The sequence below is a fragment of the Apus apus genome, chromosome 2 (assembly GCF_020740795.1).
Source record: "Apus apus isolate bApuApu2 chromosome 2, bApuApu2.pri.cur, whole genome shotgun sequence".
Classification (NCBI taxonomy): domain Eukaryota; kingdom Metazoa; phylum Chordata; class Aves; order Apodiformes; family Apodidae; genus Apus; species Apus apus.
Genome location: NC_067283.1, coordinates 123,979,721 through 124,007,073, shown reverse-complemented (window position 1 = coordinate 124,007,073; position 27,353 = coordinate 123,979,721). Strand labels below are relative to the sequence as shown.

Sequence of the window (27,353 nt, the reverse complement as noted above, 5' to 3'; positions counted from 1 at the left end):
AGTTACTCCATCAATGAGCATAGAAACTAGAGAAAACTGTCAGTTCCTAAGGCCCGATTTCACAGTACTTACTGAGTGACTTAAGAGATTACATCGTCAACCATGTGGCTGACACAGTGGATATATGAACTGAGCAATAAATATTTGAACTGTGTTGATACTGAAGAGCTATGAAACAGGCACAAGTAGCTGGTATTAGTTTAGTTTTCAAGGAAGCACGGCAACCACTGTTTTAAGGAAAAGGTGGCTCACTTTAATAACCACAGGCATTGGTCACTATTTAACAAGACATTCTAAAAAAGTAATCACAATTTGTCCAATAGTAGTTTACAAGTGGATGGTATACATTAAGATACAGAGGTAGAAGTTCACTTTTACAATGCTTCACTAATACAGATTACCAAATTATTCAAGGCACAAAATTGTTCGCTTTACAAAAAATACTGTAAAAATGTCATTTGCTGTTCTACAATGTGAGAGCAACTCAAAACAAATCTTTACACCCTTCTATATTGTGCATGTGGAGTTGCATCAGGCATTATCCTATTTTTCCTTTGCTAATAATTGGCATATGACCAGAACTTACATAAACAGTTTGTATCTCAGCTGAGTTGCTTTGTCTTTTAGGCACAAGTCCAGTTACAGAAATTTAATACAACAGCTTCCTCAGGGGGTAGCAGAACTCTGTCGGAAGTGAGAATGAGGAGGAAGAAAAGAAACATACAGTCCATTATATAAGATTGGACTCTGACATACAGAGGAAAACAGAACAGAGCATATTTCAAATCAAGTGACTTGAAAAAAGTCCATTTAAATCACTGACTGCATTCCTAGAAAACCAGATGCCCAGTACATTTGCTCTGAGAGTATTTGAGACATTCACTTGCCTTTGAATTGGCAGAGATTTACAAATTTATTTTTATCTTTGTTTAAATATAACACACATGATTGCTACAAAAGAGAATTACACCACAGTTTGGCCATGTGTCCTTTAGAGAGCTTAGGTGAACAAGCAAAGAGATGCATTCAGAAACTGTCCTTGAATTTGGTAAAAGGTCATGAGCAGTAGCTTAAAATCTCAAGATTTCCCTCCCCCTTCCAGAGTAACACAGGGAATGACAAACAATTTCTGAAACATTGCATTTTCTAGTTGGAGACAGCTCTTACAAACCTTGGCAGGCTGAGGAAAAGATATCACACAGTGTGTCCCTACAAGAAGTAGTGAGACTAATTTACTGTACATACAGTGATATTCTAAAGGACAATGGTGGCAGCTACATTGTAAGTTCACTTCTCTTACCTATCACATTTTCCAAGTACTCTAGTCAGTTTTATTTACAGTATATAAAAAACATTGATTTTTAGAGTTCAACACACAGGTTTAGAGGACCCAAGAGAATGCTACAGTAAGATGTTGACATTTGCACCTGTTAGATGCAAGTGCACTTTGCAATTCAGTCATGTAACATTGCATTCACCTCTAAGTGTTAGTCCATCCAAAGCAGTGCTACATTCCATTTTTTGCTTCATTGTTGTTTGTAGCCTGTTTCCTTTGAGCAATGAAAGGGTACATACACTTGTCTGCTCCCAAAAACCGGTACATGCACACCACTGCTTCAAAGGGCAGAATGCTGTGAAAAAGAGGTTACAAAATTTTTAGATGACAGCATAAAACAAAACCTTCACTTACACTATGTACTTGGTTCTCTTAAAAGCAACATCATATATACTGGAGAGGCTTCCTAAGAGATTTAAAGGATTTTTTATTTCACAGGGATATTTACAGAGAAAATTGAAATTTTAGAGCCCCAAACATGCAGGCAAGCAAAGGAGGAAGAAGCTATTTCTTCACATCCCTTCAGCTTAGACCAGATTTCCTGCTGCTTCTTCACAAGCAATGTGATAGCTTGTTTTAAAGGGGTGGGGGGCTGGGGGGAAAGGGCATCACAGAAGGCCTACTAAAAGCAAAGCATCTGCTCAAAGCCACATCAGCAGAGGTCATCAGATATTTAAGATATTCTTTAATGTGGGATTAGTGTTAGTTAATGCCATCCTTTGATCACCAGATGTCTAACAACCTTGACTTATATTCTAAACTAAATCATCCATCCTCAAAAAGAGTGGTCTGAAGTAAAGAGAGCAATTTCCTTTTTCCCCCCTTGAGATAAAATTCCAAGAGGTGACGATGTGATGGATACCTGGCTATGGACACTCCCCTCTTTCCCACATCCACAAAATATTACTTTTATTTCAAATACAGTACTCAGAGGCTCTAGTGAAGGGCAGCTAAGATGCTGTTTCCTCAGCTCCTAGAAATATTGGCTGACACTCATTCAGTGGAAAGCAACGCACAGAATCTAGCCATTAGGAGTGATGACCACTGAAGCACTGAGAAGCAAGTGTCACTGGTACAGGTGTCCTTGCCAGTAGTACTGCTTGTGCAGTAGCCAGCGGAGGGCTTTTGATCTAAGTGCTGCTGCCTGGGGCACAGATTATGCAGAAGCTTTGATCTCCCTGTTGTAAGTTAAGGTGAACACAAAACAACCCAAAAGGCCTTTGATGTGACTGTTGCTGTGTAAGGCACTACTTGTGCAGAGAGTACTGAAGCACCCTCTGAGCTTCTGATTGAAGAAGCTAGTTCTTAAAGATGCTGACAGTGGCCTTGATTTGTTGGCAGAAGAGACAGTAAGGGGGCGAGATGTGAAGGCTCCTCAAGTCTTTGGTAAGCCTGTCCACCATGAGAGAGTTGAGGCAGAGGAGAACCACTGCCTTACAAGTGGAATGAAAATCACTAAGGTTCTCAGTTTCAACCATCCCTGTAGAATGAAAATAAGACAATGTTGTATTTTAAAGGCTCCTCCTACACACTACAGATTTTAAAAAAACAACCACAACACAAACAGCTGTGAAGCTGTTCTCTACAAACCAGAATTCAAGTGATGTTCTATCAGTGGAGTTGAGCCAACTTCTGTATTACTCTGCATCATTGTAATGTCATCCTGGGTACAGATGAAACAGAATTCCCAACCAAAAACTGTCCTGTGTTAGACAGGACAAAGGAGGTAATTAATTTAAATAGCCCTTCCTCCGAACTTAGACTCTGGGAATTGGTTCTGAATGTATAGATTTGCAGTTTAGCTACCCTATCTGTGCAAGTCCTAGGGGAATCTGCATGCAGGGCCTCCTACACACTGGTTCTAGAGACAAATAGACATTCCTTTGCCGGAAGCTGCCTCATGCCCCATTCCTAAGGAGGAACACAAACAATGGAAATAAAAGTCTACTGAATCAAAAATAGGAATCTAAGGAAGATGGAAGACACCAGAATAGTAAAACAAAGATGCACAATACACAGGATCTCAGTTTTATGAAGCTTCCCAAGCAAGAAACCTACACTCATGAGAGCCAAAAAAAGAGACTTATGAATTCTAACAAAACAGCACCTATGGGCTGTGTAGGTGAGAGTGTGTTTATGTCCAGAAAATGGACATGCTCATGTATTTTACTAATATTCTGTAGACTCCACTGCCAATGAACTGGCATTTCAGCTTTTACCTTTTCATGAAGGTGACCATATACATGAGGCGAGGTGTGCAGATCATTGGCTGGTCTGTAAGGATAGCTCTCATCGCCTGCTTCACACAATATTCTGGCTTCAAGGGTGGAAGTAAAGACTCAATTTCTTTTCTGAAATATTTGATTAAGACAGATTAATAAGATACATAAAGGACTACAGACCTCAGTGAAGAGTTTATTAACTCACTTCTTTGGAATGCCTCAGCAAGGAGACTTCATTTTTTTTATATTCAGTGTTTAGTTACAAAGCCTGTAGCTCAAAACTTGTGCTGCCTAGCACAAAAGGACAGAAGATACCCAATGAATTCAGAAAGCCTCTTTTCTGAATCTAACAATAACATATATTACAGCAGAATACTAGTATTTTTATGGTAAAAGTTTAGTTACCTTCAAGTACTTTTATGACACTACAAACATAGCGCAGAAGGAGAATTTTATTTACCTGATCCTGCACCCTCTGAACATTCCTGTATCTACGAGATAAGGACAGACTAAAGTTGTTTTGATCCCGTCCTTTTCAGCAGCCTTCAATTCATGGCTCAAAGACTCATGGAAACCTACAGCTCCAAATTTGCTGGCGCAATAATCCTGTGTTGGCAATGAACAAGACAAAAAAAGGCAACTTAAAAAGGACAGACATGAATCATGTTCAAAGCCAAAGCATATCTCAGGCCATTCTGCACAGATTTTCAAAGCAACAACAAAAGACATTCACTGCATCACATCATCTCATTTATCACTTTACTTTTAAGGAAATTAGCACAGACCCATGAAAGCAGGAAAGCTGACTGTAGGAGGATATTACCTTGGATTCAAGTCTTTAAATCAGGCAGGCTCACATGGCAAGTTACTCCAGTTACCAGTTTGCTTAATATTAAATGTTACAAAAAATGGACTGAGATACCCAATACTACCTTGGATGAGACTTGAAAAAGCCTGGAGAGTTGGCAAGGCATAGGTGTAAAAATCTTAAATGCTTTATTTTTAATGTTAGTTTCAAGAGAAGATAATGAAGATTTAAGTGCATATTTAATTTTTAGAAGAGGATACAGCTTGTATAACTCTGGGAAATACTAAATTCAGCAACATTAAAGAACTGCATAGACAGCAGTAGCATTGAAGTTTTCTGTTGGATGTGTCCACCTCTGCTGGTGGTCACACCCACAACCTAAGAAATTATTTGTATTTTTCTCAAGACAGTAAATACTCTAAAAAGCATTAAGTTACACCAGCTTAATTAATTTCTGTTACAGAACACTGCAGTCTAAGGCCCTGGATTGAGCCTTACCTATACGCAAAGAAGCCTGTGCTTATAGGGGATGGCCACTACTCTATTAGACGCACGAATTAACTTGCAGGAACCAAATGCTTTTTGTTCCCGCTTGTGCTAATGACCCAAAAAGCAGTGTAATAGGCTCTAGCCCTAATCTAGTTTTATGTACCAAACAAGTCTCACAAACCGGTGTTCTCAAATGACTGATAGCAACTTGGCAACCTAATGGTTATAACTAGGAGCCTAGTAAAGCAGGCGAGATGTACACTCTGGAGGGAAGGCTGGCAGCCATTTCCTCACAGAAAAAGAAAACAGAAACCATTACTTTCAAAAATCCTTTCCTTTGGCTTCAAGCTAAGCACTGAAGATCTTGACACAAGCAGGGAGGTGGGCATCTTTCAGGTTCCTAAATTTATCAGGTAATTCAAAGACTATTTAGCATCCTGAAGTCCCTAGCTTTCACTCTAAGTGGCAAGTCTACCTGGAAAGTAGGTGAATACTGCTGCCCAAGTCCTACAGATCCGACCCACAGGGAGCCATGTGTTGATATAGTACTCAGCATCATAGCTTCCAAGTACCTCTGAAAATTTGACTTTATTTTCTTTAGCTTATCCTAAGCAAAAAGTGCCTAATTTATTGTTAACTATAGTTTAACAAACCTCCACTCCAGCAGTACTGAACAATCCAAGGGAACTTGCAACTGTCACAATGTGTCCATGATTCATTTCCAACATCTTGGGAAGGAATGCTTTAGTGGTCTACAAAGCAAAAAATAAAACAAATAACATACACAAAAGAACCACACTCTGAACATATTACATTGATAAGTGTTCAAAACCTCTATCCTCAGGTTATTATCAAGAATTTAGAAGTAAGATCACTGTACAGGTTTTAAACTTCTAAGTTTGTCAAAAATGCCAAGAGAAAATCTACAGCTTGTTTGTGAATTCAGCAACGCAGCAAGAATTGTATCTCCAGAAATCCTAAGGTTAAAGGATCAATTGAGCTCAGACATGTTTATTTTTCTGCAAGAGACTAGTTATCAGAAAGAGATAATTTGACCCTAAAATGGAAGTAACTTTAAGACAGAAAAAGGAATGCGAAGTGTTTAATTACATCATCTAGCATGTGTGTTAAGACCAGTGCTGATTATCAGTTCCAATTCTTGACAGTGTGTTTTGCAAGTTACAGTTAATTTTATCCAATTAACTTATGATCTTGTGCATTTAACATTAGAAAGAAATACTGGAAGCAGAACTTTTGCTGATGTTACTTCTTATATCTAAAATACTATAAACATCTATCAGCCTAAAACACTTTCCATCTTTATTAGTATTCATAAACATTGCTCTAACTAAAAAGACATTTCTGTGATCAATTCCTTATTTTAAGTTTCAACATAAACAGAAACAAAACTGAAGATGAAACTTTGATTTTAAATTCCAGTTCTTATGCTTTGATTAAAACAAAGTTTGCTTCTGTTTAAAAATCAGAGTTAACACCTTAAAAAAATAAGTTTTAAGCAATATATTGAATGCATTCACTCAACCTCTGCTAGTGTACCTATGTCATACCTGTTTTCTGAAGTTGACTCAACACTTTTTAAAATAAGTTAAGAAGAGCACTGTGTATGCAAAATAAATAAATAAATCAATAGTTATAAAATGGTATGGGTAGTCACGATTTACTTCAGCTTCCAGGTTGCCAGTGTACTGTATGAGATCACTTTAAAATTGCCAGAGAACTTCAGACAATCTGTTTTAATAATAAACATGCCTAGTTAATATATAAATCTATTCATGACAGAGCTATTATTCTATTGTAATTCACTCTGTACTGTGAATGCTTAATCCTCCAGAAACCTGGTCTTCCCACATCATTTGGATCCAAACTCAGAGCATGCAAATGCCCCATAAGTATTTGCTACTTGCTTAATTGTTGGTCTGAGTCGTGTCAGCTGCATTCTTAAAAAGATGTCCAAGCTACAGCTGAATCCATGTAATTCCATTCTTATGCTGTCTGCATTTTCCAATCACAGACGTCAGGACAGTTTTGCTCTAATGATTTTCACATGTTCCTGTACAGCATTTTTGCCTGCAGGTGTTAAATGACTAATCCAGACCTCCTAACACCACACAAAAGAGTGTTTTCACTGGACAGCTGGCAGATGATAGAAGATTAACAGACCTCCTGACTCCTTGCCTTTTCTACTGTTGATTCATACAACTCCTAGACTCTGTCATAATTGCATAACAAAGCTAATTATATAAAAAAAATACTCTGAGAGCAAGCTGCATTGCATTTGTTTCTTTCCTCATGGCAGGGATCTCTAAACCTCTTATACAGAGCCTTGGACAAGAATTTAGTTTGCTGTTAAACTAATCTGTGCCAGGCACACAAAGTTTCAGCCTCTCTTTCAATGTTGCATGGCAACAAAGCCCAGTCGTCACAGGCCTGAAAAGGTAAGAGGTTTCACTTGGATAGCACTGAAGTTTTACAGTATATGTACAGCCTAACACACCCCAACATCGATGGTGTGTACACTAGCCCTGATCTTCCACACCATCCCTGTAAGAGATCCATGCTCCCAACTCAGTCCTGCTAACAATTTACTCCCCTCCAGAGCATTAGTCAGCTCCGTCAGCAGTTTCCACTTACGTCTCAGTTATCTATCCACATCACATTGGAATGACTGATTGCCACTTCGTCTTGCCAGAAAGCTTGATAAAGCAGACTGAAGCTCTGGCTGCAAACACAGCAACTACAGAAATGAAGAGACACTCGCCTTGGAGTTTGTCTTGGGGGAGAGATAGAAGGGAAAGAAGCAGTAATAGTTTTGAGTGGTTTTTTTCCCCCTATCACTTTTAAGGCATGAATAACTGTTTTCTTCCAAGAGATAAACAACAGGCAAGTGCACTAAGCTTTGTTGGACTGGCTTTTCTATTATCTTTACTATGACACAGTGTTGGTTTGGTTTTTTTTTAATATGATGAGCTATAAGAGTTCACAAATGTCTATATTTATCCATGGCTGAAGAAGAGAATTTTCACAGGCATGTACACAGACATGGGAAATAACTAGAGCAACTGCAAAGCAGGAAATTTCAGAAAGTCCACTCAACCATGCTACACTCCTTCAAAGCATGAAGATTACAAAGACTGAGTTTTCAGAGCTTGTGGCTAAAGTAACCCATTATCAACCAAGAAGAAATTGGCACATGATGAATAAACCCTGTTGAGGATACTTTCGGGTGACATCTTCAGCAATTCAAGTGCAGCCGAAACAACTCCCAGCAGCAGAACCACAGTCACTTCACGTAAGTCATCTCTTAAAAAAAGGCCATTTAGGGCCACAAAGGAAAAAGCACAACTACTCTGCTCTGAAGACAATTAGCAATTCATGGAAATCTTTGCATGAGATCTCAGTGTTCTGAAACAATCTGTTTGTGGCAGGCCTCTGTGCTTATCATGGTACATTATCCTGCAAATCCATTTAAAACCTGAACCTGAGGCAGACTATAAAGATAGCACAACTATCATAGGTACAAAACTTAGCAGTCAACTATCAGTCTCAGTGAAATGGATGACAGAGAAAGTCATCTCAGTTGCTGCCATCCTCAAGCCATCTGCTACAGCTGGGAGTTAGCACTTAAAAACAAGCCCTGTCAGAGGCAGACACACCCTATGGGGGGACTCATTTCCAGTCTCAGAGTAAAAGCTTGCCCACTGCTCCTCCCAGCCTCCTCTTGCTGGGAAAAACAATCCCAAAGTGAAGTTATTCTCTTTCGTGGCATAAGCATTCCCCAAATAAATCAGTGCTCTTACTGAGCCTTTGGCATAGCCCACTTCCTTGATCAAAGCAGCTTCCTCCATACTCTGATCCCCAGTTTTTCTGCCTGTTACATAAACCAGATCAACCTAGTTTCTTGTTTCTAGTTTATTTCAGCTTCAGCTACATCTGCCTACCAGACCTGAAGTCTTCTATGTTCTTGTTGTGCTGCTGAGAAACTAGTTGAGGGTTCAGCTGGTTCAGGGGCAAGATGCCTCTTGGGTGGCCTTCCCATCTGGAGTTGAATCTGAACAGGTAGCACAGCCCACATTAGTCTTCTGAGGTGATGCATGGACATGCTAATCCTCCATAAAAGAAAAAGTATTAGAAGATACCAAGCAGGAAATGTGGTATTGTCCATGGCATTAGGGGTCATGACCAGGCCCCCAAAATAATTCAAATCAACTCAAGTGATTTAATCGAACTATCTGCCTTCTGGTTTGATCCTTTAGGTTTCAGTTTTACCTCTCACAGCTGCAGAGGAAGATATTTAACCAAAACATTTAAGTACTAAAGTCAGAGCTGGGTCTTTTATTAATGACAAACATAACACACTTTTTTTCAACATTGAGGAAAAACCACTAAGTAAAATATCATGGATGAAATGAATTGTGTGATGCATCAGGGTAAGAAATCAGGGAACTTATGCAGTGCTCAACATCAAGAAAATTAAGTTAAGCCATGTCTTCACTCAGAAATAGCTTTTTCCTTTTAGAAAAAAAACCACAACAAACCAAAACTCAAAAGCACAATACAAACACGAGCCTTCTAACCTGCAGTATAGTTCAGATACAGCAATTAGGTAGGCTAAAGAGAACATATTAAGCTGTTCTGAACAGACAATAGAGATAGTTTTTCAGGCTACTTTTATCTTTGACTTTTTTAGGGCCTAGAGATCAGTTCCTAATCTTCTAAGCATTTTTGTCCATACTTCTGAATATACTAGTAAAACCAAACTATTCCCAATAGCAGTAACCAAACATCTATTTCATGTGCACACAGCTTTAATGACTTATTTCTCACAAGTGTGAAACTGAACAAGCATTTACATGTCACTTCATAGCTTTCATAATCTGTTCTCAACATTTTGGTTTACGGCAAATTAACTTCTAACAGTCTAGCACTTCTTCCCTCCCCTTCCCCAAATTCTTTAGTTCCATTCTTAATGAAACAAAACTCAAAAGATTGTGCAACACAAAGAGCAGCACAGCTGCAATGTCAAGACAAATTAATCTAAATACACCAAATGAGAATATGAAGAAATACTGTGTTTGGGAAAGTGATTTTTTTAATTAAATTTTGGATTAATTATTCTTAAAGTAGAAAACAAGCATCCACAGAAAACAATGTCAGCTGTATGCAGTTCAAGACAATGGATACTGAATGCAGAAAGCACAAAGTGGAAAAGTACATGCCACCTCGTATTTAGAGAGTTGTCTTTATAACAAAGAAATAAATAAAGTACGTGCCAACATATAAGGCACTTCAAGTTTCTATTTTTCAATACCTTTTTTCATATTTTCTGCCTTCCATCAGTGATCAACAATCCTTTTAAACTCTTTTGATGGTATGATCAAGCCACTTTACTGTAAGGCAGAAACTCCTTTATGCCAAAGGAATAACTCATTTTCCATGCAATCCCTTCAGGTAAAAAGAATGGAGCATGGTTATTTTTCTGGACTGATCAAAACAGGTGAGTTTTTATATCACCATAGTTATCAACAGTGGTGTACTGATATAACAGATAACATTTCCTCTCAAGTCACGGTTATTCTTGACTGCCAGGACAGCTGCAAAGAAGTACAAACAAAGGCAACATTTGGGTAAACGGGATGTTTTGTCTTCATGTTAAACATTATTCAGCCATACCCAAGAAGCAAAAACGAGTGTGATTAGTCAAGGACTCATCCAGATGACTCTGGAAACTGAGATACCGGGAATCATAAAAGACTGCTGCCATGGGTGTTAACTAAGCCTAGAACTATTTACCATGAAGCAACAGAGCCAGTGTCAAGAAAATGTTCCAGGTTTTGTCTGAATTACATGTTATATCCTCTCTCACCCTCAGCATGGATGTTCTGCCTTCTTCCAATTCTTTTTCAAGGACCACAGCAAGACACACTGCAAGTTGTCCTATTCCCATGCAGGACAGCACCCCACTACAGAACAAAATCCAGAGATATCCACATGTTCAATTTCTTTTCTCATTCCAACAACTGAGAAGGAATGCATGAATGTCTGACAAAACAGCACCTCTAACTCTTCCACAGACAGGCTGTAGCAGTCTTGCCTTAAAAGAGGTTTGTCCAGACCAGGCAGCACTTAGGTACTACTGCATGGTAAAAGTGAAAGAGAGGTGCCTAAAAGGCAGAAAAAACCCATGTCAAGCTTATCAGTAAATAGACTGAAGTTATTTTCAGCTACAACCGTACAGCCAAGCTTATTTCAGAAGATAACCACTTTAAATACATTTTATAAACATGGGGTAAAATTTCACTTAGAGGATCATAGTGAAAGCCATTTAGAGGAGGCCTTTAAAGTATAATCTAGAACTCTGTAACTCTCAAAGGAGAATTTATTCAAGTTAGAGGCTATAATATCCAAAATGCCTTCTCATAAAGGATGAAGTTACAAGCCTAGATTTAACTATTTGTTTTTCTTCTAGCTTTTTTATTTGGTTCCAATGAGAACTGTAATTGCTTGCCATTTACACTATCATCACTATCATCTCAATTCCTTTTCCCACATTATCTCCACAGCCTTCCTAAAATCCATTATACAAGCATCTCTGAAATATTAGGTTAAGATGAGATTAGTAACTGTGCTAAGACTACATGAAAATACCAAGTCTTGACAAACACTAAAGAGACTGCACAGCACAAAGGACATGGGTCTGACAGTAACAGGCTGAATATAGAAGCTAGACAGAAGTCTACAACTACTGTTGACCTTGCTAATATGAGGGACCAAAGCTGTGATTTGAAGGAGGTCAGATGTCTCTCAACCGTTTTCAAGAAGTGCTGGGCCCCTTCTGGGTAATTAGCCACTGTCTAAGTAAATATTTGAATAGCTGTGGAAATCAGTGCTACTTTTGATCTTCAGTTTCTTTCTCAAGAAACAATAATGAAAAATACACCAGAATTACCCAGTCTTCCTAAAGTCATGAATAAATTAAACTCACAAATTTCTCTGGACTGTTGATGGGACTACCCAGATCCTTTCAGAGCAAAAAGGATCATGATGTCCTCAAGCCAAGCTTCCAGAGACAGCTGTATTAAAAGCATGAAACTATTCAAGGACTACCCTCAAGTGTGCCTTGAACAGGCCTTGCATTCAAAACAAAGATAGACCTTCCAATATTTCAGTTCTGAAGGAGCCCGTTAGTCATTTAGCTCCTGGCAGGCAACACAACCTTCAATTTCTCACTAAAGCTTTATTTGTCCTTCACATAAAACCCCACTGTTTTGGGGCCATGGGGATTCCTTTAATATGGAACTGCAACAGCAGTTAATGCTTAACATACATGCACAGTAATAATGTTACAGTTGCCTTGCAACCAGAAGCTCATGAAAGAACAAGATAAACTATAACCGTGATGAGTAACAAGGAAGCAAAGCCAGACACAACCCAACAGTGTGGATATCCTACATTTGCAGAGTGAAACTGCAGATAAGATCTGTTCAGGTTAAAAGGAGAAGCTAACAAAATGAATACCCTCAAGAATTAAGTCACAATGAAAAGCAACAACAATTTATTTAAAACTGTATTTTATTAACAGAGAAATAAGCATCTTTCTTGCCTCGCTCCAACTCTCCAAGAAATACTGCTTTGAAGTACATGAAGTCTTAGCTTAGTAAAAAGATGAGCTATTACTTGAAACACCGGTTTTTAATTCTTTATTCATTTATGTTAGTAATCAACATTCCTGTTTTTTTGCACCTTCATGACCAATCCATACACAGAAAACCCCTGCTTCTCAACAGACATATCAACTGAGAAGCACCAAAGTCGCACAAAATGAGGTTAAATGTTATTTACTGAAGTAAGTGGGTTAGTAGTAACAAACATCTGACATGCCATTTGCTAAAGTATGCTACACTCCATATTTACATTACTACCGTATTTAGCATTTGTAGTATTTAGCATCTTGTTACAAAATTTCTTCAATTTTCAAAGCAAATAGTTACCACTATTTCCTGTGAATGGTTCAGTTATTGTAGTGGTTCTTCTTACATGGAGTCAACTCATGTTGAGTATATCAGAAGAAAGATGAAACTGAATTAATTAGTTTCCTTAACCAGAATTTAGTGCCACAAAGCTGTTTACAATGGGTAGACAGTAAAGATAAGATAAGTAATGCTGTTAAAAAAATTCACATGAAACTAACACCACTAGTTATCTCTCAAACATTAATCATTGATTTCCACTCTTTACTACTAGAACTAATTACACCATGCCTAGGCTGACTGAACATTGCCTGGCTAAACTGCCTTTTGTACAGTTTGTTAACAAGGCTTAGTTGAAAAAGGTTGTGTCTACAGAGAGTGGGATATGAAAAGTGCCTAGGAAAGGTATCATCACATAAGGTTTACAGTGGTCTGCTGCTAATCAAACTCCCAGCTCTCTTACAAAGCTTTTTCTGCATTCCCTGCCATTGCATCAGTCTGGATTTTGAGTGCAACTTTACAATCAGGGCAGAGGTTTTGGTATACAGAACACAGCCAACAGTGGCCCTGACTACTTCTTAGTAACATTTCACTTCTGTTTAGAGAAGCTACTACTTCATGTTTTCTGGGCATGAAGAAGTTCAGGTATTCAAGCTGAACTGCCCTTGTCATTTCTGTATCAGCAAGTGGAAGTTAGACCTTTTATGTTACTGGTATGCAGTCTCCATGTTTCTGCTCTTGAAAACTTTTATATTATTTCTTCCTAAGAAACAGATTTTAGATTTACATGCTTTTAAAATTATTCCCACAATCAGATGTCAGGCTTGGCCCATAAAGCGCCATATCTTTATAATGACTATAAGCCACCAAACACTTCTGTGGAAGCATGTAGCTACCTTTAATGGGCTTGCTTGTATACACACATACAGGTACACCAACTTGTCTGCTTTGATTTGTACTTGCAGATATTGCTTTGTTGATGTAGGACTGCTTCATATACACAAAGCAGATTTATAACTAATTTATACCTCTTCCCTCCAGTTTTTGCAACTCTTCAATTTCATATGGCTATGAAAAATTAAGCACATTCTCAGAGGTTGCCCAGAAAGGCTGTGGAATTCTCCATCCGTGGAAGTTCAAAAGCTGTTTGAACACAGTCCTGGACCACTGGCTCCAGGTGGTCCTGCTTGAGCAGGGGGGTTGGACCTCAGCCTCCAGAGATCTCTTCCCACCTCAACCACTTTGTGATTCACCACTTAGTCAAGTATATCAACTCTTTGCTCAACAGCCCATTGCTTTTCCTCTTACAGAGGAATAAGATCATAAGCCAGCAACCTTGCACTCTTTGTCCCAAAGTTAACTGCAAGTTTATCAACACAGAATCTTAAAAGGATGCCAATTCTGCCATCTCTCTCCTGTATCTCCCCTGTTCAAAACAGTGTCTTTTCTACTTGCATTTCTCCTTCTCCTTTCATCTCCAGTCCTTTCAGCTGAAGAGAGGGTCCAATGAAGCAAAGCACCTAGATGAAACTATTGTGGAATTAACATATCTCCAGGTGAGTCCAGAACACACACAACCTACAGTGTTTTCAAAACCCAATTATGACCCACTGCCTATTAGATGCCTTCCAGTAACTACACTCCTTTACCAGCTTCTTAAGGTATTCTGAGCCCTCACAGACATTTCTGCCTGCTTTGAATTTTAACAGCATTTAAAACTTCAACGAAGCAATCATATTTGATTCTCACCAGCTAACAATGAACAGGGTGAAAGTATTTTAAACAGTGTTAAAGTGCAGAATATAAGTTGCCAATGACATTTGTTGTGAATTTCACATGCCAAACTAATCTAAAAGCTGAAAATAATTAGTAGTAGGTAAGATGGTATGGTAAGAGGGCTGTTGGAGGCCTAGCTACATGTTAAGTTTGCCTTACACTGCAAAACAAGCAAGATACAAGTCTAGACTGAAGTGAAACTTAGGAACAAATGTATACGTGCAGACTTCTCCAGCCAGCAGGAATTTAAGGCATAACCAAGCATGAGAACTGAAGTCTTCAGTGTACTCATGCTCAAAGGCTGACCTCTTCCCTCCAGCCCAAAGGCATCTTATTAGACAAGTTGATATTTATTCTCTGCAAATATTAATCTCATAATACTCTCAGACTATCATAGCTACACAACCACAATTACTCTGCCATTTAGAGCCAATATTACATGGTTGGCAGCAGCCAGTAAAAAGCAACATGCAGTTTAAACTAAATTATTCTGCTTGGGTCAACCATGTCAGCATTTGAGTCTTCCATATACCCAAGACAGAGCTTCAACATGGCTGTGACAGCCCAGTTACACTCCTGCAAATTCAGGAACTTAACATACAGTCCCAGCAGGTAGCACCTAATATTCTTCCCCAGGCAGATCTGTTAGTAAAGATGACCTACCTACCTTGCATTTATTCAAATGTCAGATTTGAAATTACTTTAATGTTTGCTGGTCAAGTGATATAAGAAGTTAACACTTGGCTACTCCTTTCCTGGTTTAAGCTTTGTTGAAGTCAAGTGACTAGAAATTCTACTTTGTTTATATACTGACAAATGGCCTCGTCAAAGGATTTGTAGTGTTTCAGAGCTATGTTGACATCAGTGTAACAAACACATTAGTCCCTCTCCTTCATTAGCACAAGCTTGCAGCAAATGTCCAACCATTTGGAGAGCAGTTATTTATTGCCAGCTATTTGATAATCTTGACAAAAATGAAAACATACCCCTATGAGTCAGTGAAAAATCCACATAATGAAATAATTTTACAACAACTATTAGATACGAGCTCCGAATATTCTGTCCAGTGAACAAGAATACAATCCAACTTCTAAAACCACATTTTTTTTCTCCATCTTGCCATAAGCTTAGTCATCCTCTGGAATATTTAGTAAAACTTGGTATTTTAGTCTGCATGTTTCTGAAAAATTACTAGAGAACAGTACTGTCAGAACTACTTACAGAAAATATGAAGTCATCATTTTTTATGATTTATGTAACAGACTTTTCCAAAAGTGGCTAAACAGAAAAAGACTGTCTCACATTTTATAGATACCTTAAGGCCAGTACCTCCATAGAACTGCAATTGCAGATGAAAGCTGAATTACTTTACTCATCCTCTCCAACTCAGTCACTAAGTCTTGTTTTAGATCAATTACTTTAAAAAAAATAAGTTATTATGCCACAACTGAGTATCTCAGAAGAGGAACAAGAATAGAAGGAAAGCTTCCACAACAGTCTTACTTGGCAGAAACAAAAATAAGAAGATTATATAGCTGAATGGAAAATTAGCTTTGAAGCTTGTAGAGGATACAGTAAGGCTCTAGAAGGCTCCAACTTACTACCAAGTAACACACTGAATGAAAAAGTAACATTTAAAAAATGCATGGAAATTAGAGGATTTTAAAAAACATATTATGTTCTTGTTTCATACTTCTCCCCACCTTCCCAAAAAAGGGTCTGCAAAAAATAAACTCTTAGCAGGTAAACTTTGGCTTCATAAGCCAACACAGGCTAAAATAAAATAAAAAAACCCCACAACAAACAAAAAACCCACAAAACACTTCCAGCCAATACAGTGACAAGAACAGTGGCTAATACAATTTTCCAATATTCCACTTGCACAGGCATTTTAACCAAACACCAATAAACTTTCTTGAGGGTGAATTTTCAAAGACACAGGAGATATTTCCATCCTTTGCCTGCCTGTGGCAAATATGCCCATTTCCCACAAGCTGAAACATGGCTCTAGTCTGTTTTTTTTCCACATTCAAGCAGTCTTAGTACAACTGATTTCCACAGAACTCAAGAGTGCAGCAGGAACAGAGGTCATCGCTTTCCATGGTACACAACAGCAATCACAGTATCCGTGCAAGACGAGTAAGCTAGAGTTGTTAACACAACATTATTTTATGTCTGTGTTCAGAAAACTAACTTACCCTTATCTAGGGGGTTTTAATTGTGCGTAATTAAAACACTGCAATCTTTTTAGAAGCTGTTACATTCAGACTGTTATGCTAGTGCTGAGTTTTCTATAGCTTGGAACTATTTATGACTATTTAACTATTAAGAGCCTATAAAACCTATTCCAGAAAAGCTCTCCAAGAATGAGGTTTTATCAGACAGTCTCAGAGGTTCTGTTCACAGCTACATGGTTTTAACCTATTCGTCCTCACCCTTTCCCCAACACACATCAGCTAATGCAAGTCTGAGATGCTGAAGTGATTTTAGTCTCTAAAAAGAGTAACCAACTTGGCCAAGAAAATTAACAGCTTCACTCCCTGCCTTCCAGACAACTTGGTGAGCTGAACTGGCTCACCCAAGGATCACATGAACACCAAAACTAATGCAAGGTGAGATGCAGACTAAAGGGTGGTCCCAAGTGACAACCTGCCACCACTAAGCTGCCTTGTAGCTTCATCTTAAATCAACAGAAATTTTGGACAAATTATTTTTAAGCATATGCTCAAGCACTTTTCCAAAGCAATGCTAAAAGGGGAGTACTCAAAAAGCTGTCACGCAAGTTCAAACAGATGGCAGAAGTGACCAGCACCAGGGCACATTTAGGTGCAGAATTCAACAGCCAAACAAACTTGAATTTCAAAAGGCTCACACCAAGTCAGCCACCTTTGCAGGCTCCGCAGCTGTTTTGGCATTCCTTGGCCTACTTTGCCCTCCCATCTCAGTTGTGATAACTCACTTGTGTCAAGTGTTAATTTGACTGGCATATAAATCATTATACTAATACAATTATTTACAAGAACAAAGTGTTCGTTCAGAAGTGCAAGCACATATGTAAATCACTCCCCCATTTATGATGTATCTTCTTTCAAACTAAGCCCTCAGAAACTGAGGTTCTACTAATCTCAAAGTCTATGCCTACTCACCTACATTGTGGCTGCATTTTGAAAGACTTTCTTTTTTTAACAGACTAAGAAGCCTAAGACCACAGGTAAAAACATATAGTGTTGTTTGTAAATCAGCTTTAGTTTGCCTTTTCAGAAAGGCCTCTACTATTTTTCAAAAAAGATAAACAGGTATCAGTAACTCAGTCTTACCATCAGTGTGAATAGCCAGAAAACCTCAAAGGTCAAAGGAGAAAGGTTTATCAAGAGACTGATGCTTTGGCTTTTATATACAGAGGGCTGTAGAAAGGTTTAGTACTAGAGATACATAAAAATCCTTTCCTCTCTACCCCCAGAAACCCAGAAGTGAAATCAAAGCACGAGAAACACTGGGAAAGAATAATACTTTGCAGTTGATAAAAATAAAAGTAGAAAATAGCTTAAAAGTGCAGCAATGGTTCTAGAAAACATAAAATTAATCTTTCCTCAACCTGTCTAGTCAGAGTAATTGATGACACCGAGAGCTATGGAAAAGGATTGCTCACCCACACAGATCAGTTAAGACAGGTCTTGGGGAGTGATGCAAATGCTGGGTTACCAGGACACTTAGCCACATCGTAATTAGGATTGCTTTTTGCCACAGTTGAGCACATGAACAAGCCTGTCTTCTAGAAGTCTGCTACAGTCACATGGTTATTACAGAAAGTTAGTAACATAATGAGCTCTCATTAACTTAGCTGCTTTTCATAAAATAAAAGCAGATGTTACTAGTAGATAGAAGAATCTAGAACTTTAAACTCCATTGCTCTCCTAACCTCCACAGGACAAGAAAATCTTTTAGACTGAAAACTCCACTGAAACAGTGAAAAGCCACTCTCTCCACTTCTAGGCTCCACTCAAGATTTTCCTGTCTCCCCAAATCCCTCACAAGTAAAAGCATAATATCAGACCAAAGTCAGTGCAGTTTTTGCTTATTCAGCTGATCTACCTCATTCCATAAGAAGCAGGAATTTAATAATTGCTCTGATCGCTCACCCAGGACCATTTCTTCAGAGTAGATTAGCAACCCTGAAAGCATTCATATGGTTTGCTGACAAGTCTCTGACCCTTAGAAAAAGTTACAGGAGACGGAAGAGTGAGATTATCCCTAGTGCCTTACCTCTGCAAGCCATACTGCAACTCCAGCTTTATTATAGAATTGCAAGCCCCTAATAACTGATTAATACTTCAAATATTTTTCATATAGCTTAAGAAGTCTTGGTATGGTGTCTGCAGGACAACCTCCCCTTTCTTTAACAGAAGCTCACACTGCTTTTCTGTGAAATCTATTACTGTTTTCACCTAAACTCTTCAAGTTTCATATATTTTAGTGCACGGAAGTAACTGGCTGATCACTTGGACATTGGATCTTGGACACTGGTCTACAAACAACCCATGGGTCACAATCTGGGTATCTCCATTTTCTGTCATTTGAGAATCTAGGATCCACACACCTTTCAAAAGGCATAGCAAATTAATTTCTAAAGTAGGTCTGAGAGAATCTGTAAAAAAAGCTAGGGCGTAACTGAAGCAGTGTAAGAAAAACATCCTGAATGGTCATTGCAGATTTGTTAACTGGTTGGGATGAAAATCAAATACTTTACTTCATTAGAGAGAGGGAAGGGAAACGCATGCATTCAGCTGCTGTTCAAACAAGAGAGATCAGCATTCTCCACCATGCAAAAACGATGCTCTAGCACAGAAAGTATATGTAGAAAGGTTCATGTTGTAACATGTTCACAGAATTTTCAATACAGTCTTCCCTCTGCTTTCATGGAACAGTGGCTAGTTGAACAAGTGTGCTATAAGTTGTTTTATTCAGACTCCTTGATATGTAACTACTCATTTATCATCAAGTAGACAATGGAGAACCAGACTGAACAGCTTCAACAGACCTCAGGGACCAGACGCGAGTAATTTGTGAAACACTACAGTTTGGTGGGCAGCTCTCTGAAATCCATTATGGGTACTTGAATTCATATGATTTCCACACAAAGCAAATTAAGGGGCAATTTGCGTAAGACCCACCTAGCACCCCATTCCTACATGCTTAATCATGCTTGCTGAATCCATTGTCTGAAGGGTTGTTTTTATCCTCACCAATGTCTACTCTGAATTGAGCAAGACTGCTTCTACAGCCAAAGCTCAGACATCCAGGTACCTCAATAAATGGTTGAGGTTGGTGTCATCATTCTTCCTCATAAAGGATGAGAAAGTTGTAAACACTTCAAGGATTTTTTCAGAAAATCATCACTACAGTTGACTGCAAGGCTAGATTACAGACACACACATACAGTTTACAAAAATTAAAGACCATGTGCAGGCAACACCAGTGCTTGATGCAACGCTAGACAAGCTCCTGGTAGACCATAAAATCAATCTGTGAGGAAAGCTCTAAGCCAGTAGTCTTGTACCTGCTCAAGCTCCAGAGACATATATCCACCCCTTTATTTTCTAAAACTTGTGTTAAGTACATTCCTTTATAAAATGGGAACATGCAGTTTTCTTGAGCATGCATCTGGAAGATAGTATTTTCTCAATTGATAGATTACCTCTATTTTCCTAAGAAATGAAACCAAGAACATATGAAGTGCAGAACCATACCAAAGCACTTATAAATTTTAAGTACAACTAATACAACTGTTTCTGTAGCTAAGAGTATGACTGCTTTTTCCCTTCATATTCACTACCCAGCACGCTATCACAGTATATGAAACACATGTGCTGTCCAGGGTAATTTACTGGTGGCATGTAGTTGGAATAATTTTGCAAGAGAAGAGTTAGTTTTGATGACACTTTTTGGAACACTTGCACATGTTTTGCTTGAACTTGGTCCAACTCATTTTTCAAAGAAAAAAAGTTAAGAACTTGTAGACTAAATTTTGTAAGTAAACTTATACACCTGGGGATAAATTATAACAAAATTAAAAAAAAAAATCAATTAAAACAGCTAACTCCACTCATCCAAAGTGCTTAACATAGCTAGCTGGCCTGTCAGTGGAAAATACTGTATCTATATTTGATCACAGACGCTAGAATCCTAGAGATGAAGGCAAAAACCAAACTGCTATGCCAACAGGCCACAAGACTTCACATGGTTCAGTTTCAAATAACTTAAACTGTCTTTTCTTTGGTAGAAGATTTAGTGTGCACACTAAGTGCAATATTTCCATATTTAAACAAAACAAGCTTTAGGCAAAAGTGTGCTTGTTTTAATGCCAGGGAGCTTGAAGAGACTAAAATAACAATACATAAGTATTGATACATTATAGACAGCTATAAGCTACTTATTTTCAAAGGCAAGCCTGTCAGTCTAATTAGACTGACAACTACAACAGCTGCATAAATAGGGATTTGATTTAACAACACTGCATTAACTTTCTTTTCAAGGTCCACTTAAGTTTTACAAGTTTCATACTATTTACAAATGCCCTAATTACTTTAGTACTTCTCCCTTTACTCAGTGTTTAGCTCTTCCTGCATCAATGTCAGGCAACCTAAAAGCTTTGTTAAATCCCTACAAAGACAATTACACCTGCCTAACTTAAAAAAAATCAGTTTGTAATTGAATGAACATAACCACTCCTGTTAAGAGAGCAATACACAAGCAATCAAATCCTGGGCCCTAGTCTCTATGTGGATTATTTTTTTTTCATATAAATATGAGAGGTGAAGCTGAATGCTTTTGCTTCCCCCTTTTGGTAAGTTGAAGAGAACTCCTCTAGGAGAGCTTTAAGCTGAAAGTTCTGGAGGATGTTCATGTCAGGGAATCAGAGATCACTGTTCTATCAGAGCTGAAGGTCTGCTGTGCCTCTGCCACAGAACCTCACAGACTGATCATTGCCTTGCTCCTGGCCCTTCATAAGACTCATACAAGGGCCAAACCTAGAAGATTTCCCAGGAACTAAGCTGATGGGCAATATTAATACCTACTTATCCAGCAACAGCAATATTCTTATAGAAAAACTGGAGTAGGTAAAAGAATCTCAAATTGTCCCAAAATAAAAATTTGTAGAGTAGTTTTATTTAATAAAGTTACATAATTCAAAACACAGTATTTTTGATATTTCATTTAAGCTTTATTATAAAACCACCAGGAAAACTATTGCTCCTGTATTTGATTAAAACTGATTAAGCAACAGCTTTATCTTACACTATGATTTGAAAATTTTCAAATCTGAATACTGATGTATCACAGGAATAAAATTTCCTAGTCTGCAGAAGTTCAATTCCAGTAATTCACAAGTGCAGCCAAGTAAGTTATTATTCTTACAACGGAGTGGCAGGAAAGATAGTGTTACACTCCTGCTACAGTTTTAGGCATCTGCAAATTATAGTAAACCAGAGCTGGTTTGTTTCAAACCAGGAATGGATTTTGGCCCTATGTTTTCAATATCAGAAGCATTCAAGTTATCACAGCATGAAATAACAGGTTTTTAATACTGCAGTGGATTTTATGCTGTGGAAATTGCTACATGATGCAGTGGTGACATGTTTATATAGAACACTCATAGGAAGGATTACACAAATCATGAATGTCAGCAAAATGGAAAGCATCTGTTTAGGCTGTGGCACACTGCTAAAGCTCTCCTAACTGCCAGTTTGTGATATGATGCACAGCCCAATTGGAGTCACAACAACAAACCACTGACAGACTTTCATGCCACTGCCTGCTGCAGAAGTTGGGCAGCCTTCAGATCATAGCTGCTAACCTAAAGCAAGCTCCAATCACCTGCATTCTGCACAGAGAGTAGGCAATCAATCTTTTTAGAGATGCTTCAAGGGGATAGCCCCATTTTAGATTTTTACACAGCAGCACACCGAGGCCTGATTAATCATCAAGAGATGAGGAAGAATTTCCTGTCACATTAAAAAAACCCTCAACAAAACCCCAGAAATTGCAGTCACTTAACTATTGAAGCAATATTACATGGAAGATGCATGTCTTTATAAAACCCATTTACAGCTTCTTGGACGAAACGCCCTCCAAAAATAGTTAAAAGCCTACATAATGCTCCAGAGTATTAGCTTTGCTTTTGGACCACCAGTTTAGCTGACATGGAAATGACGAGCTGTATAAGACTTCACACATCTAGACACATTGTTCTATTTAAGTCAGCATTGACTTGCATAAAAAAAAGTTGGCTTCAAATCAGCTGATTCGGATGATATCTTATGAATTAAGTACTATTACTTTTAATAGAAGTCCACCCACTGTTGGTCAAGCCAGCCTTTTCTGGGATCATGAAGGGGAAGGCAAGGAAAAAAGCTTTGCCAACAGCAAAAAGTAAGAAAAGCAAAGCAAGGCACAGGATCTGCAGGAAGTGTACATATGAGCAGATCCTCAATTGAACAAAAGGTGTTGACTGCTTCTTAGAAGCTTAAGCCAAGATCTCAAGTTCCACAGTTCAGATCTAACTATACCTTCTCAGAGTAATTTTAAAAATTTATTTTCAAGTGCTTCCCACTGTAACATTTTGAGATGAATGGAACTGTTATGGAAACCCCATCATAGCAATACTAGACTCTAAGTTTAGTTTTCTATTACTGTAAGACATTCAGAACACACAGAGGGTGCTTTAAAAAGGTCTCTGAAACAATGTTATAAATAAATGTATGACTTAGGCCTGAAGGAGGAACAGCTGGAGAATTTAGGATCCTCCCATATTTTAATTCATGGTGATGTCATAATTTAAGAGTTCTTGGAAACCGTCAATTCGGCATTTAAACCACATCAATAACAGTCACTAAATCTAGTGCACATCTCTGCTTAAGCATCAATTTAACTTTGATGAAGGAGAACACACAGAGATCTTAGTTGTAAGAAGTCATATGAGCTTTCTCAGAACTTTTCAAATTGCCTTAAAATATACTTTGAGTTTAAAAGAGTTTCTAAACACACTGAAGTTTAAGCACTCTTGCTGCAAGCTTTACAATACATTGGGAAAAGACTGCTCTGCCATGAAGTGTTTCACAGCACAGATTTGAAGGGGCTCCTTTAGGGTTATGAAACAGCACTTCACTGCCATGTTAAATAAGTTCAGTTTGGGAGGGTCTTCTAAGTTTTGAAGATGAGGCATTTTACAAGATTTTATTAGGAAGAGGTAAGACCAGCCAAAGAAGGCTTAAGTTGAAGTATATTTCGGATTGCTTAATCCTTTAATTGTTATGCAAGTGTATTTCATAACCTTATTTGAAGGACTAAAGAACAGTTTTATTTCTAACAATGGGCTCACTATGACAGCTAATGCTAATCCAAGTGTGCATCGTGTGCATCATGCCCTCCTTCAACACTCCCAATTTATGCAATTCCACACTCTGTGGGTTTAAAAATAAATGACACAAGAAAGCAAGGTTTAAATAGACAAAAAGAGTAAGATCACATAGCTTGTTCTCCTTGATTAGTATCTGATAGTTATGGAGAAAACATCACCTCAGAAACCATATTAAAGATTTTCTTACTTCTACTGGCAGCCCCCAGAGAAAGCTATGAGAACGAATAAGCAGGATTCCTGAAAAAGTGTTCTTGGCTTGATTTCTTGAAAAATCTTTTTCGCCTTTCCTCCCAGCCTTCAAAAGGAAGAACTTGCCTCCAAGGCAATTCAAACAACATTTCCAGCAGGGGTTTTAAGTATTTTTTCCAGAAATGTGCACATTTGCTATTGTACCCATTGCTAAAACAGCATCTTAAAGCTGCTAACATGCTGGCAATAGACCATGGGAGGAAGGCTGAGAAGTCATTCATTAACAATAACAACCTTTAAGCAAATTCAGAGGTTATGCTTGCAAAGGATTTCATACCCAGGGCTACAGGAAGGGACACAAGAGTTAAGACACTGGATTCTGGGAAGATATACTTGATTTAAAACTATTTGTTACTAATTTTAATACTCACCATTCCTGTCAAACAGAAACAGTAAATTAAAAATAAGAAGCCCACAAAGTGGTGAGCTCACAAATGAACAAGTGCAAAATTTCTGGAGACAGGTGTAATTAACGGCATTGATTTCCCAAAATTAACTGACAAAATGGGAAGCAGAACAGAGTTCATAGTTACCCAGAAGTGTGCGTGACAGTTGACCATCATGGTTCTCTCAATAAGCTCATCAGGACACTCCAGAAGATGGTGCCCGGAGACCACACCAGCATTGTTAACCAGGACAGACACCTCGCCAACCTCCTTGCGGACCCTCTCAGCAGTTGAATAGACGTTTTCTCTTTTGCCTACATCACAGGTGTACGTGTAAACCTGCAAGTTGCAGTGGGGCGGTGCATCTTCTTCTCCATCTCCAGCTACTAAAGATTACAGACAAGAGAACAGGAGAGGGGGAGAAATAAAGTTCTTACTTGTATCTTGACATTCGAACAAATGGTTGAGGGGAAACAACGAATGCATTTCAACTACAGTTAAACTTCTGTTTACTTTAGTGTCACCACAGTACAAAAGGGCTCGTCTATTTAACATCGCTGCCAAAGCGTTAAAAAAAAAAATAAATAAAAAAGCCGCAAGTTTTAAAGCGCCGACCGGACTCCAGGGCTACCCAAGGCAGGTCTCCGCTGCTCACCGCGAAGCCCGGGCACCGGGCCGGCCCGGCTGGCAGAGGTACTGACCGGGTGTTTGACACCCCCACGCTCGGCGGGCTCCAGCATCGAGCCGCAAAGCGGGAGCAGCTCCGGGCGGGAGCCCGCCCGGCACGCAGCCGCGGCGAGCGGCTGGGCAGGTGAAAGGCGAGAGGGGCAGCGCCCGGGCCCGCTCCAAGAGGCGGGGGCAGCCCGGGGAGCCCACCGCTTACCTCTGGGGGCGGTGGCGGCGGCCGCCTCGGCCATCTCCCGGTAGATGTGGCGCACCATGCCCGCCGTCTCCTCGTTGCTCTGAGTGTTGATGTCCCACAGCACCAGCTGCGCCCGGCGCCGGGCAAACTCCAGGGCGAAGAGGCGGCCCAGGCCGCTGCCCGCCCCGGTGATCAGGCACACCTGCCCCGCCACGCTCTTCTCCTTGGGCCGCACCAGCCACTTCGCGGCGGCCAGCACGAAAGCCCACAGCACTCTGAAAGTCACCACGAAGAGCTCCAGCAGGATGTTCATGCTGCCGGACCCCGACGGCGCGGGGGGACCCGCGCGTCCCGGCACGGCCGCCCGCGGAGCCGGAGGGACCGGACGCCGGCGCTCAGCCTCCCCGAGGCGGAGGTGGCTCCTCCCGGCCGCCCGGCTTCCCCACCTGGGGCCGCCCCTGCCCGGGACCTCCCGCTGCGGGCAGGGAGGGCGACTCCGCTCCCGCGGGTCCCGGGCTCCCCCTCTGCGCGCCGCTCGCACTCGGACCCGGGCGCCGCCGCGGCCCCGCGCCCCGCCTCAGTCACACACACCACGGAGGGAGCCCGGGCACCGCGCTGCCCGCCCGCCCGCCGCCCCGTGCCCGCACACCCGCGGCCCCGCTACTGGCAGTGAACATCTTGCTCCCTCGACCCCCTATATAGGGCGGGCCGGGCGGCCGGGCCCCTCCCCCTGGCCGGTCCAGCCCGCCCCGCATTCCCGGGACCCCCCGCCCCCGCCGCGGCCCCTCCTCACCCCGCTCCGCCCCGCCCCAGAGCTGGGGGAGGGTCCGGCGGCCGCCTCAGGCCCCGTCCGACGGGAGCGGGCCCCGCCGGTACTCCCGGCGGCCGGAGCGCGGCGGCACCGTCCGGCGGGCGGGGAAGGGGCGGGGGAGCGCGGACTACGCGTCCCAGGGTGCGCAGCGGCCCCCGCGCCTCCCGCCGCAGCGCCGCCTTGGGGCGGCCCGTGCCCGCGGGCCTCGCTGCCCGGAGGGGCGGGTGCCCGGAGGGGCGGGTGCCCGGAGGGGCGGGTGCCCGGAGGGGCGGGTGCCCGGAGGGGCGGGTGCCCGGAGGGGCGGGTGCCCGGAGGGGCGGCCGCGGGCTGGAGGAGCGCGGAGGCGGAGGGCTCGGGTTTCGTGTTCAGCGCTAGGGAGGCGAGCTGCCGGCTGGCGCCGGCGTCCCCGCAAGTTCGCCGAGACCTGCTGCATGTGTCTCGGGTTCTCCTGCCGAGTTTAACCCCGATGTGTGTGTGTGTGTGTCAGGCAAACACAGAGGGTATTAGTTTCTAGCCGACCACCGAGGTACCAGCACACGGAAAGCATTTCCACCCGTGAGATAACAACTTCCCGCAGACGGGCGCTCTGCGGTCCCCGGCGCCGGGAGCCGCCCGCTACCGCTCCCCTGCCCTTCCCGGGGGACGAGGAGCGGAGCCTGCCCTGCCCTGCCCCGCCGCGGGGGCAGGTCTCGCCCCGCCGTCCCCGCCCGTGCCCGCCGGCAGCCGGTGCCGCTCGCCCGCCCTCCCCGCGCAGCCGCCGGCTTCCAGAGAAGCTGCCGGTGTCTGCGGCCGCTGCCTCTCGCGGTTAGCAGGACTTGGAGCTCAGACGTTCCGGGAGGAAGCGCAGAGAGCCTCTCCCTTCGGCAGAGCTTGCAGGTCGTCAGTGGCGCGCTCGCCCCCCGGTGCCGAGGCCACGCTGCTCCGAGAGCCTTAGCGGGATCGAGCGGCACGAGCCGCCCCGCCTGCACGGGCACCAGGCAACGCAGCTTGACAGCAACCAGCCTCGAC

General features: G+C 41.2%; 1 protein-coding gene across 3 annotated transcripts; it reads right to left on the bottom strand.

Annotated features, from left to right (window-relative positions):
* Positions 1-230: 230 nt before the first annotated feature.
* Positions 231-26,208, bottom strand: RDH10 (retinol dehydrogenase 10). 3 transcript variants are annotated; one of them, XM_051612568.1, is made up of 7 exons: positions 25,556-26,208; positions 24,820-25,058; positions 5,509-5,607; positions 4,019-4,164; positions 3,556-3,687; positions 1,479-1,631; positions 231-684 (listed from the first exon to the last, which is right to left on the bottom strand). In XM_051612568.1, exons 1-6 carry the CDS (start codon positions 25,845-25,847, stop codon positions 1,508-1,510), a joined length of 1,032 nt encoding a protein of 343 aa, XP_051468528.1. In that variant the 5' UTR covers positions 25,848-26,208; the 3' UTR covers positions 231-684; positions 1,479-1,507. The 3 variants fall into 3 exon arrangements, with proteins under 3 accessions (XP_051468528.1, XP_051468527.1, XP_051468529.1); XM_051612567.1 differs by having other exon boundaries at positions 231-1,631; XM_051612569.1 differs by having other exon boundaries at positions 231-1,631; positions 24,820-25,055.
* Between the last annotated feature and the right edge of the window lie 1,145 nt (positions 26,209-27,353).